An 11,398-nucleotide genomic window follows, 5' to 3' on the forward strand; every position below is an offset into this window, starting at 1 on the left:
CTTGGTTTTATACTCCGGAGTTTGCGGGGTAGGTATCTGAGCGAAGACAGTGAAATTGATAATATTTGCAGAGACTTATGCGACGTGTCTCCTTTCGTGTGTGTGTGTGTGTGTGTGCGTGCGCGTGTGTACGGAGTATCTATTTGGTTCTTCAAAGGATTAGAGAGAGGAAGTAGTAGGGAAGCTGTTGTTGTTAGTCCTGAAGGGGAGCGACTATTTATTGATTGTTGATGATGCCACTTCCGCCCGCATGCCCGTCGCCGTTCGGGAATGGCTGGCTGGACCGAATTACAAATGCGCTCCAACTAGCCAACTAGTATGGGGTTTTAGAGGTTATGAGTCTGGCTTTTCAGAGGTAATCCTGTAATGAGGGATGATCATTGGACAAAATTCCTGGCGTGACTACTAGCTACATGCCGACGCATAAATCACTCAACGCAAAATTGTCTCACAGGGGGACGTTTCACGTATGCCCGTTCTGGCTGATTGGATGGCACTGTGCATCGGACTGATTATTAATAAGATCTTTGACCTGTCAGTTATGTTACGCTTCAACTAGAACTGTCTAGTAACCTCAAAACCCTGCCGCCCTCTTCTTCTTCCTCGCCTTCGCGTTGCTCTTTTTCCCAGCTTCTCTGCTGCCAAACAGACCCCGTTCGATCTGGGTCATGGGCAGCATGTCCTCGCTTATTTGGCTACTTGGAAGGGGCAGCCTGGAAAAGCTCTGCTGTGGCTGGCTGCCAGGGTACGCCACTGTCGGTGCAACTGGTGAACTCCGTAGAACTTTGAGGCCTTCGCTAGGAGCCCTAGATCGTGAGCGTGTTCGCGTTCGCGATTTCAACCTAGGCCGGCTGTCCTTCTCGCCTGTATCCATCGTAAAAACACTCACCCAGTCAAAAGATTCGGGATTACCCCCAATGACCCAATGGGACAGGACTTCATGCGCCGCACCGGTTGCAGGAACATCCATGATTGGCGGGGAAACGGTCTTGAGCTCCAACATATCGTGATCATCAGCTTGTTCTGTCATTGTATTTGGAGTATCTGCTTGGTCTTTCACCGAGCTTTCCCGCTGGGGAAATGAAATTTGCGACGAAGCCACGGTGTCACCGTCAGAACCCGAGACGTCTACTTGTATGATACTTGCCAGAGACAAGTCAATAGATACTTGTCGGATCAACTTTTCCTTGAAAATCCGCGTCCAACTGGGTATACTTCCATCTAGGGGAGATAACCAGTCGCCCACGAGTTTGTTGTAAAGCCCCAGCAGATCCAAAGGCTGCAGCGAGCGGATGACTCTTGTCTTCCCTTGTAAAGGATTGGCTGAGATCTGAAGAGGTAGAAAACACAAAGTAATTTCTGTAGATATATTGACGGGTGCAAATTTAGATCTAAACCATTCGAGCCACTGGATAATGTCATCGATGTCGGAAGAGGTAGGCGGGTTCTTTATAGCCTCTAGCCTATACTCATGGGTCAGCAATATGGAAAAAGCAAACGTGATGAATGTGTCCCTACATAGTTTGCATATACGGAGGCCCATCTTCGACAGAAGTAGATACAGCTGTTACCAAATGCTCAACATATTCCCTAAAGCTCTGGAACTCAAGGGCCGCGACCAAGGACTTTTTCACGTATCTTGTATCACCGGTACAAAGTAACGCATAGATCTTGTTCAGATCTACAGTTAGTTGGGAATTCGTCCTCGTCTTGCTTCGACTTTTTCTTGATGCTGCTTTGTCTGATTCATCATTGAATATTGTACGCATCGCGGTATGTCCTTCCCTTCTGCGAAAAAGCTCAAGTGCTTTCCCAAACGACATTATCTCGCGATTGATTGCTTTCTCTCCATCCAATGAAGAAGGATCATAAGGCTTTGAAAATATGTATTGGTGAACGGCCAGCGCACTGTCAAGTACAAAAAGCTTCATGAAACTCTCGCGTGGGGTGAACTTCTCGCGGAGACTGTAAGGGGTTTGTTCGAGTTCCTTGAGTTGAATTTGTCTGATAGGAAAGTCGTATCGAATTGTGTCCAACCCATTAGTGTCAGCAATGCCAGGGACATAAACACGGAATGGATCCGACATGGAGGAGTTGGAATCGTCAGAATCGTCAATTAGGACTTGAAAGGCTAAGATACAAGAGTCAAGCCGTGAATAAAGGAGTAGATAATAATCTACCAAAAAGAGTTGATCAGTTATCAATTTTTATGCGGTGATATCGGCATTCATACCTTGACCAAGGGAAAGGGAGGTAAATCGCAATGTAAGATCGTCTGCGTCGCGATCGTGTTGCCGTGAGAATTGTGGCAGAAGAAACGAAGATTCGTGGTCACGCGAACTAATATCGAAGCATAAAATCCGCAGCGTGGTGAGAATAAAGACGTGAGAAGGCTTCCGCAAAGAAGTTTTCACATCTAATATCCATTCAGTTGAAGATTGCCAGTTCATCTTGATATCGTAAGGTACAGGGGTGGCATCTTCGAGAACATAAAGCATAGCAATGCGTCGACTACAGGCAATAAACGTATACATATTGCCTGTCCACTGGATTATTCCCCAGCCATCGTGTGGTATCTGAGCCGTGTCATCGTGATGAGTGATGTCGGAAGAGGGCAAAGAACCAGAATGCTGCCGTTCGGGGGTAACGCCCTCACGGTGTTTAACAAAATTATGCAACAGCCAGACACTCCAATTTCCACGATCATCAATGACTGCAAATTGTTTCTGATACCAAGGATTGAAAGCCACATCGACATGGGTATACCCACCGGTCTGAGAAACATCGATTTCAGTCATTAAATTGGGGTCTATGTGAGCCAACTGGGCCTTGGAATGCGTGCCTTCGGCCGTTTGGGGAGGATTTATGACCAAAGGCTCCTGATAATAAATTGGTCGAAAAATGGATGTGCGGGACTGAAGTCGAACAGCGAAAAGACATTCAGACTCTTCGAAGCTTTCTGCAAATCTGATTTGTTTGATAGGTGCTTCACCACAAACCCAATCAACCGTATTCGAAGTACTTATCGTAGGCACACGAAAATTTGATCCATCCTCGTAGCGCCCATATATCGGTTCATCGTCAATTGCACAAAATGAGAGCACATTTCCGTTTTCTCCTGTCGCTAAAGCAGCGATAGGAACGATTCGAAGGCGAACTTTCCAGCGAACAGTCTCTGAAAGCCGAGCATTTCCAAATTCAAACAGTGAAGATATCCGAGGATCAAAGTACGAAGTGGCCTGGGAGATGAATCGCGACCTTTCCTCCTCGCGTGCAAAAGACGACGTTAACCCGAGCAACTCTCGATATTCTTTCAACAACTCCCGCTCCTGCTTATTGTTCTTCTTCACTACAGGCGAATCAGAGAACGACGGAGGTATCAATCTGTTTGTCATGCCCGTGTAGGAAATGCCATGAGCTAGAGACAATTAGCCTTCATCATTCAATGTATTCCTTCCTAGTCAATGGGACATACAAGGTCTGAGACGCCGCGCGAAATGCCATGCCTGTGCACTTGAAGAATATGACGCGGGGCCCGGATTTCCGTATTGCAGAGCAACACCGTGAGTGTGATCATCCATTTGGTTCCGTCCTTATCAATGTTGCAATTTCCGTCGGTTCATGTAATCGGCCAGTCATTGCGACGCAAACAAGACGCATAATCTCGACTTTGCTGGTGGAGAATTTAAGTAAGTAGGAGAGTCGCGTTTTGACATTTTTGCCGGCATTATGAATGCAGCCCTTCACCGCCTGCCTCCAAGTTAGCCAAATTAAGTATAGCTCCAAATAAGTTTTAGAAGGCTCAAAACTATTGCCAAATTAGGTTAGACATTCCGCTCACATACTTTTCTTGAGCCACTCAGACGGATGGCCGCAGTGTCGCCTTGTATTGTAGCTATATGGAGGACAGTTTACAGATAATATGCACAAGTGGCCGAATAGTTCAGCGGTAGAATTTGTGATTCCAGCTATTCCCGAATAGGAACCCTTACCGATTCCTATCGGGTAATTCGGATTCCACACGGTCGTAGGTTCAATTCCTGCTTCGGTCATTTTTTATGTATTTTTAATACCGAATTAATGGTTCTTTTTTTGATATAATTTAGAGAGCTTAGGAAAGAGTACGTAGTGATAACTTTTTGTCGCAGTATTGGTTTCCGGTTTATCAGTTGGGGATCATCTCATTTAAGTCGTATTGGCCATCCGTCTGCATTACGAGGTTTGGGGCTCTGATGATGTCCAAATCTTTATTCGTGCTGCTCGCGAATTTTGACAAACATACGTGACCCGAGTCTGAAGTTCAGTCGCAAGGATATAAGGGTGATCCTAAGGCATATATGCTCAATATATTAGAGATGTGGATGTGCTGTGCGTTTCAGACGCTAGGCGTAAGAGATTTGATGTCATGGTTGCCTAAACCATGAGCTGGACGTTATTTGAATGTCGTATTCCCCTTATAGCAACGACTACCCCATGAAGATAAAGATTTCGAAGCCGAAAATACTGACCGAGTGAACTTTCAAGAACAACTTTTGACCAGCCAGCAATACGCAAGGGCATCGGGCTCTTATATTGCACTTCGTGACTCACCGAATCCGAAGATACGAACCTACTACATCAAGCAGCAAAGGATAAATACGGCGGCTCCGGGGATAGAACAGATTCGGAAATTTGAGGCATATTCCGACTGTCTAAGAAATGGGATAGAAACAATTGTGCGTGTCTCCCCAACGGGTGGCTACATGATTCAGTTTCGCAAGTTTGTTTTCATCATAAAATAGACCTCGAGATTGGGGTTAAGAAGGATAATATTGTCTGGATTAAGCCCTGGTTGACAGAACAGCCGCATCCTGATCGATATGCGCAACATGCCTTGGACACTGATTCGTCGAGTCGTCTTCTAATAGGATGAGGACTTCGCGCTGGGAAGGGTGGCTTTTCTCTCCTGGCAAAAGGGCACCTCACAAAATGAATTATCTTGTTGACGTCTTCGAAAGAATACCAATTAATGAGAGCAGACTCGTGACAAGAAGATGGAGGGTCAGCAGGAAGGATTATAAGTCGCGGACCAGCTATACCCTGACAAATGCAATCATGTATGGCACAGTATCAGCCCTAGAAGCTCTTTAAGAGTCTGTTGACTGTTTTCCTGCCGGCCGTCTGTCAGGTTTGGGAAGATGCTTCTACCAGAACGAATAGTGCTGGCCCGTAGGAGTAACAAACCAGTAACTAATATGAATTGCAAGATGTCAAGATGTGTGTTTTCTAAGCCTATATAACGCTCCCGTTCGAATGCTCTCGGACGCTAATTGTCGCCTATGTCAACGACTGGCCCATGAAACTAAGACTATAAGCATAAGCACAAAAATGATTACCAGTTGCCTAAATCCCTGATTGAAAGGGCCGAATATGGTAGTGGTAGAGTGTGCAGTTTCAGCCGCTCACTAAAGGGAGAAATTTCATTCCACAACGTCGAGTTTATTCCGGTTTCGGTCTGATCTTTTATTTTTTTTTTTTATTTTCATCACATCGAAATTGATGGTTCTCTAACGTCTTCTTCTCGATAAGTATACTTAGTTCAATAATGACCGAACTTTCTGCCGGTATTATGAATGCAGCCTTTCACCGCCTGCCGCCGAGTTATCCAAATCAAGTATAGCTCCAAAAAGTTAAAATCGGCTCAAAACTAGTGCCAAAGTAGGTTAGACTTCCCGCTCACATACTTTCCGAGCCAATGACCTTTTTGGGCCTATCCGACTAAATTTTGGGTCACCGCGATTTGTCGCAGTGTCTCCCGTTTTTCAGCATTTTTTCTAAGAATTCTTGATCAAAACCCAGTAGATGGTTTTGTATTTTATTTTTGAAATATCATTCATCAAAAATTCAAATATGTGCGGCCGAATAGTTCAGCGGTAGAATTTGTGATTCCAGCTTTCCTATACAGGAATCTTTCCTGTATAGGCCTTCTGATTCCACACGGTCGCAGGTTCAATTCCTGTTTCGGTCAGCGTTTTTTTATTTTTTAATATTTTCAAAAGTTCCCTCTTTTTCTTTTTAGCATAGCTAAATCAATTTCGAAAAGAGTACGCGGTGATAGCTTTTTATAGCAGTAGTTATGGAAATCCGGTGCAGTTGATAATTTTAAGACGGTTGCCCCGCAACTGTTTATCGCGTGCCGTGGTCTTGGCGCTCAACTATACTTGCGAGCCAACGCGCACGCCGCTATCAATCTACCAGTTCTCGACACGCCTGCGCCTTCTAGTCCTTTCTAGTTTTGAGGGAACTCAATCACACTGGAAATGTCTTCTTTTGAGCCGTCACTCTCTACCAGCGCTATGCGACCGCCGTTGGCTTCTGCGGAGGCCCCCTCTATGGCGGATTCGCTTCCCAGCATCAACTTTGGATTCGACGATCTGCGGAGTCGAATGGCGCAATTCACGGCCAAATTCGATGCATTTATTGAAAGGGGGCGAAAGCAGGTGCTACAGGAGCGCAATCAGTTCCACAGCAACTTGGCCGAGCTTCAAAGTAAGATCCTATATGGCTGGCTTTAAGAGAATAGGAAATGGTCTGCTAGCTAACAACTGCGCGGGTGTGCTACAGAGGATCAGGACATGAAGCAGAATGATATCAAAATACTTACATCAAAGACCCAAGACCACCAGCAAATGATCCAGAGGGAAGCCGCCGAGGGCGCAGAAATTCATGCACATATTTCCTCAATCACACTTGAACGTGACAACCGACTAGCGAAACGAGATAGACTGAAGCGACAAATTGCGGAAACACAGAATGCTATTGATCAAAAACTGCAAGCGCAAAAGGCACATTCTCAGTATCTCGACTCACAGGCGCGGCTGAATGTTCCCGAATTAGAATTCTGGCAGGATTACCTTTGTATGCGAATAGAAGGCGCCGGCAGAGAAGATCGCCTCAAGATAGTATACACGCATCTTGTTGAGAAAGATTGGGAAAAGGAAGCATGGTTCGAATTGAGCACTGCTTCTAGAGACTATGAGATTCATCACACAAAGCCCAAGTTAGACAGGGCCGCGGTCGAACGCGAATTGGAAATTGTCAACGAAGATCGAGACTTCGGGGCGTTGCTCAAAAGAATGCGTCGACTTTTTGTTGAGACGATGAAGTGATAGGACCATTTCTCTTTTTGTGTGCAATACGTATTGGATGTTCACAGGTTACAGATATTTTACATTATAATGATCATGCTCCGAGTCCGGATAAGCTATTTTGCAAACACACCCAGTCAAGAACCACTTCAACATAATAAGAGAGCCCTTCCTCGCACTGTAGTTTTAACACGTTCATCTCTATAGTGTTCCGCGCCTAACCACCTGTTGCTTCCCTGTAGAAGGATATGCTACGAGAAGCACCAGCAGTCGCAAATCCTTCGGTTCTGCCCACCTTTGGTAACCACTTAACACTCCATACAGCTTTGTCCGTTTCTGAGTGTGTTGCAACACACGCTCGGCGTTCAACAGACCATACTTTCACCTTGCCGTCGAACGATCTAGTAATGATTAGAAGGGGGAGATGGTCATATAGAGCTCTCAAAACATACCCGCTTAGAAGGTATTCACCAGTATGGCTCCAGTCCAAAGATAAAATCCACGCCGAGTGGCCGGTGAGTTGAGTCACCTGCTCGCCTGATTCTGTATCATACAGCACAATAACTTTGGAATCGCCGGCTGCTGCGAGTAGCTTCCCGCCAGGAGAAAATGCGACTGCGCGTACTGGTTTTATAAGTCCTATAGAGGCGAAATAATCAGACTCAGCACTCCTCGTTTATAAAACCTTCATTTCAGAGGGATCTTTACCAGACAGCGAGAATCGCATACGGCCAGTTTCATTGCTAAACATGTAAATACTTCCACTCTGATGACCGCTTGCGATGTACTTCCCATCACTTGACTGTGGTTTTTGGTTAGTGGCAACCAAAAGCATTCCATGTCTACCAAATATAAACGCACCATGTCGATGCAAGACCCAAAGGTTCCCTTGGTCTCGTAATCTCTGCATTGTTCGCCCTTGCTATTCAAGTCCCAGACCTTGACATGACCGTTATGTGTAGTTCCAGCGAGATACCGAGCATCATCTGATAGGGCAATTGCCCATGTGTCTGGTTCTTTCAAGGCATCTATTATGGTTTCTTAGAGTGAAAGCTTCAAGCCTTTCTTCCGCATTCTGTATGAAACATACCTGATAAAGCTGTATCTTCACACCACTGTCCGTCATCATTGACCCAGGTCTTGATTTCGCCCCCAAATCCAACGCTGGCAGCTTTCAGGCCGTTCCTCGAAGTGACGACATGATGGCATCCGATTTTGTGTGCAGCCAGTATCGTTTGAACGAGTGGAAAATCTGCATCAGAAGTTGAATGAATCTGAAGGGCAGATGCGCCGGAAGCTGATATTATCTGATTGGAAGTTACGGCCAAAGAAAAAATATCAATGGGGTGGGCTATATCATCCGTCTACTCAGTTGACTCGCTCACAGAGAAATATGGAATGGGGGTGAATTACCCTTGTCTGCTGAGCCCCACGAAAGGTATTGTTTGGACTGTTCACACTCGTCAGAACCTTTCGTAGTGTTGAATCAAGGCATCAATCCTCTTACCATGTTTGTTTTCGCAGTCCTGTCTCTAGAACAGAGGGGTTTGTTGCGGGGAGGAGAGGTGATCGTTGATGGTTGCCAAGACCTGCGGAGCTATTCTTATGCGTCCAACTTTTTAAAGCATACGGAAAGCGTTGGCTGCAGGAAACGTACGAATGTCGAACGGTGATGGTTTTGTTATTATTCTTCTCAAAATACATATAATATACAGATAAAATGGGCCCGACAGTATATAGAAGAATGATAAAATGGAAAAGAAAAAAGAAAAGAAAAACCAACCCCAATATACGCCTAGTATCATGCACATACACTGGCTACCTGGGACAGGCCAGACAGCTCACTTTCTAAACACGCAGAGTCTTTGGCAGTGCGCGTGAAATTTAATTTTTTCCCGTCTTCATTTCCTCAATAGCGGCGGCTTGCTCGGCAGCACCATTTTCTTCCTTGATGGCAGCCTTTGCCCTTCTGGCGGCCTCTGCCTCTTTGGCAGTCTTCTCCTCCATAGTTGTCTTTTCCTCTTTGGCGGCCTCTTTCCAGTGTTCCTTGATATCTGCGAGAGGGTGTGGGTTAGCTGTCTGAAGAAAAAAGCAGGCCAAGGATACCGGCATTGTTTACCTGCGACGCAATTAGGACATAGAACATGCGATCTCTTCACCTCGCCACAGCCGGGACATTTGCTCAGATTCTTGACATCCTTCAATGCCTTGCCAGCCATTTGTCGATGTCGCTTCTTCATGTGTGAGGTCTTCTTCTTCGGGACCGCGCGGAGGACCGATTCCCAGAGACCGGCTAGAAATGAGGGAACCTCATTGGCAATGTATCCGCTCAAGAGAGGCAGGCCATGAAGCAAAACAAGCCGTGGGTAGATTGTGCCCCATCGCTGGGATTGTGGCAGAAGCGTAGATGCGAACGACGATCGGAAAGGAAGCGTGGAAAGGTGTCGGGCGGCCATTGTTAGGCGAGCTGGAACCGCCCAGCTAAGCAGATGCAGCGATTAAAAAATGAACAGAATTGCAGAGCAAAGCGTTGGGCAGCCAGGCGAGGCTTGGAGACGTGACACAGAACGCGGACGGCGGTAGACGGTGAGCGATAGCTTGCAAATTTTCGGCGGCATGAAGCCTTTCAGTCTCAGGTGAAATATCGAGTGGAGAGAATGCGGCGGCTCTGATTGGGCAATTGAAGCTGTTGCGCGCTAGGCCGGCTCGGGGCTAGCGCGGTGTCGCCGACCCCTGATTGCTTCGCCTGCCCGCAACAACAACAATAGGGGCTGCTACCGAACGTCGAATTCTGGGGTTCTCTTCTCTTTTATTATCCTTTTCGTCGACTACTCAGACGATTTCCCATACCCCCCCGGGCTCTTATCCTCAGCGTGTGCGTGTGTTTGTATTTCCTTCGCTATGGCCGCGGCACCCAGCGTTGCAGCTTCTCCGAGCACCGTCTTTCCTCGCAGCCATGTCGGTTTCGACAGCATTACATCCCAGATCGAGAGGAAGCTCTTGAAGCGTGGATTTCAGTTTAACGTCATGTGTGTTGGTTAGTGTAGCAACCTCTTCATACGCGTATTGCAGTGATGAGGGATGAACTAACTGTGCAATATGATAATCAAAGGCCAAACTGGTCTTGGAAAGTCTACCTTGATCAACACCATTTTCGCTTCGCATTTGATCGACTCAAAAGGCCGTCTGACCCCCAATGAGCCCGTTCGCTCTACCACCGAAATCCAGACCGTCTCTCACAGTACGTCGATGGGATCACATTGCCCACGTGTTTGGTTTTGAATACTCAAATGTTATGTTATCATTGTAGTCATCGAAGAAAACGGTGTGCGTCTGCGTCTGAATATCGTTGATACCCCCGGTTACGGTGACCAAGTTAATAATGATCGATGGTACGGTTTCGTATTTCAACAGGAGAACACTTGAAAGCTAATTTAAATGTTTAGCTGGGACCCCATCGTCAAGTACATCAAAGACCAGCATTCCGCCTATCTCCGCAAGGAGCTCACAGCGCAGCGAGAACGCTACATTCAGGACACGCGTATCCACTGCTGCTTATTCTTCATTCAACCATCTGGACATGCGTACGTAAAAAGACGCATTCTTCTGGAATCTTCCTTGCCGGCACTAACAGCAGCCTTAGTCTCAAGCCAATCGACATAGTCGTGCTCAAGAAGCTTTCTGATGTCGTCAATGTTGTTCCCGTTATCGCCAAGTCGGACTCCTTGACCTTGGAAGAGCGACAAGAATTCAAAGAGAGGATCAAGGAAGAATTTGCTTTCCACAACTTGAAGATGTACCCATACGACAATGACGAGCTCGATGACGAGGAGCGTGTGATGAACGTTCAAATTAGGGTAAACATTATACATGCCAATAATTGCTTCGTTGCTCAACTACTAACATTGGCTAGGACATCATTCCATTTGCCGTTGTCGGGAGCGAGAAAAATATCGTTGTCAACGGAAAGCAAGTCCGCGGCCGACAAAACCGATGGGGCGTGATCAATGTTGAAGACGAGAACCACTGTGAATTCGTATATCTCCGCAACTTCCTGACACGCACCCACCTCCAGGATCTCATCGAAACCACTAGCCAGATCCACTACGAGACTTTCCGCGCCAAGCAACTCATGGCCTTGAAGGAAAGCAGCGCCGCTGGTGGCGGTCACACCGGTAGCAGCAGGCCCATCAGCCCATCGGCCGATCGTGAACTGAGTCGGAACTCCCAGAGGGTCACTATGAATGGCTATTAGTTTCAAGCATCAGACT

General features: G+C 46.5%; 5 protein-coding genes across 5 annotated transcripts; 2 read left to right on the top strand and 3 right to left on the bottom strand.

Annotated features, from left to right (window-relative positions):
* Positions 1–574: 574 nt before the first annotated feature.
* On the bottom strand, positions 575–4,053 carry UA08_04358 (hypothetical protein; the record flags this gene model as incomplete). The annotated part of the gene is made up of 6 exons (XM_020266672.1): positions 575–1,463; positions 1,519–2,131; positions 2,234–3,418; positions 3,476–3,506; positions 3,846–3,895; positions 3,993–4,053. 6 exons carry the CDS (start codon positions 4,051–4,053, stop codon positions 575–577), a joined length of 2,829 nt encoding a protein of 942 aa, XP_020120715.1.
* A 2,246-nt stretch (positions 4,054–6,299) lies between these two features.
* On the top strand, positions 6,300–7,148 carry UA08_04359 (putative kinetochore protein spc25; the record flags this gene model as incomplete). The annotated part of the gene is made up of 2 exons (XM_020266673.1): positions 6,300–6,528; positions 6,604–7,148. The coding sequence occupies 2 exons, from the start codon at positions 6,300–6,302 to the stop codon at positions 7,146–7,148; spliced, it is 774 nt and encodes a 257-aa protein (XP_020120440.1).
* A 196-nt stretch (positions 7,149–7,344) lies between these two features.
* UA08_04360 (hypothetical protein) lies at positions 7,345–8,637 on the bottom strand (the record flags this gene model as incomplete). The annotated part of the gene is made up of 6 exons (XM_020266675.1): positions 7,345–7,528; positions 7,580–7,766; positions 7,857–7,929; positions 7,989–8,155; positions 8,218–8,434; positions 8,635–8,637. 6 exons carry the CDS (start codon positions 8,635–8,637, stop codon positions 7,345–7,347), a joined length of 831 nt encoding a protein of 276 aa, XP_020120439.1.
* A 374-nt stretch (positions 8,638–9,011) lies between these two features.
* UA08_04361 (hypothetical protein) lies at positions 9,012–9,583 on the bottom strand (the record flags this gene model as incomplete). The annotated part of the gene is made up of 2 exons (XM_020266676.1): positions 9,012–9,181; positions 9,247–9,583. The coding sequence occupies 2 exons, from the start codon at positions 9,581–9,583 to the stop codon at positions 9,012–9,014; spliced, it is 507 nt and encodes a 168-aa protein (XP_020120849.1).
* Positions 9,584–10,028: 445 nt separating this feature from the next.
* Positions 10,029–11,382, top strand: UA08_04362 (Septin-like protein spn2; the record flags this gene model as incomplete). The annotated part of the gene is made up of 6 exons (XM_020266677.1): positions 10,029–10,164; positions 10,240–10,368; positions 10,438–10,519; positions 10,574–10,711; positions 10,771–10,984; positions 11,041–11,382. 6 exons carry the CDS (start codon positions 10,029–10,031, stop codon positions 11,380–11,382), a joined length of 1,041 nt encoding a protein of 346 aa, XP_020120850.1.
* Between the last annotated feature and the right edge of the window lie 16 nt (positions 11,383–11,398).

The sequence above is a fragment of the Talaromyces atroroseus genome, assembly GCF_001907595.1.
Source record: "Talaromyces atroroseus strain IBT 11181 chromosome Unknown scaffold_4, whole genome shotgun sequence".
Classification (NCBI taxonomy): Eukaryota; Fungi; Ascomycota; class Eurotiomycetes; order Eurotiales; family Trichocomaceae; genus Talaromyces; species Talaromyces atroroseus.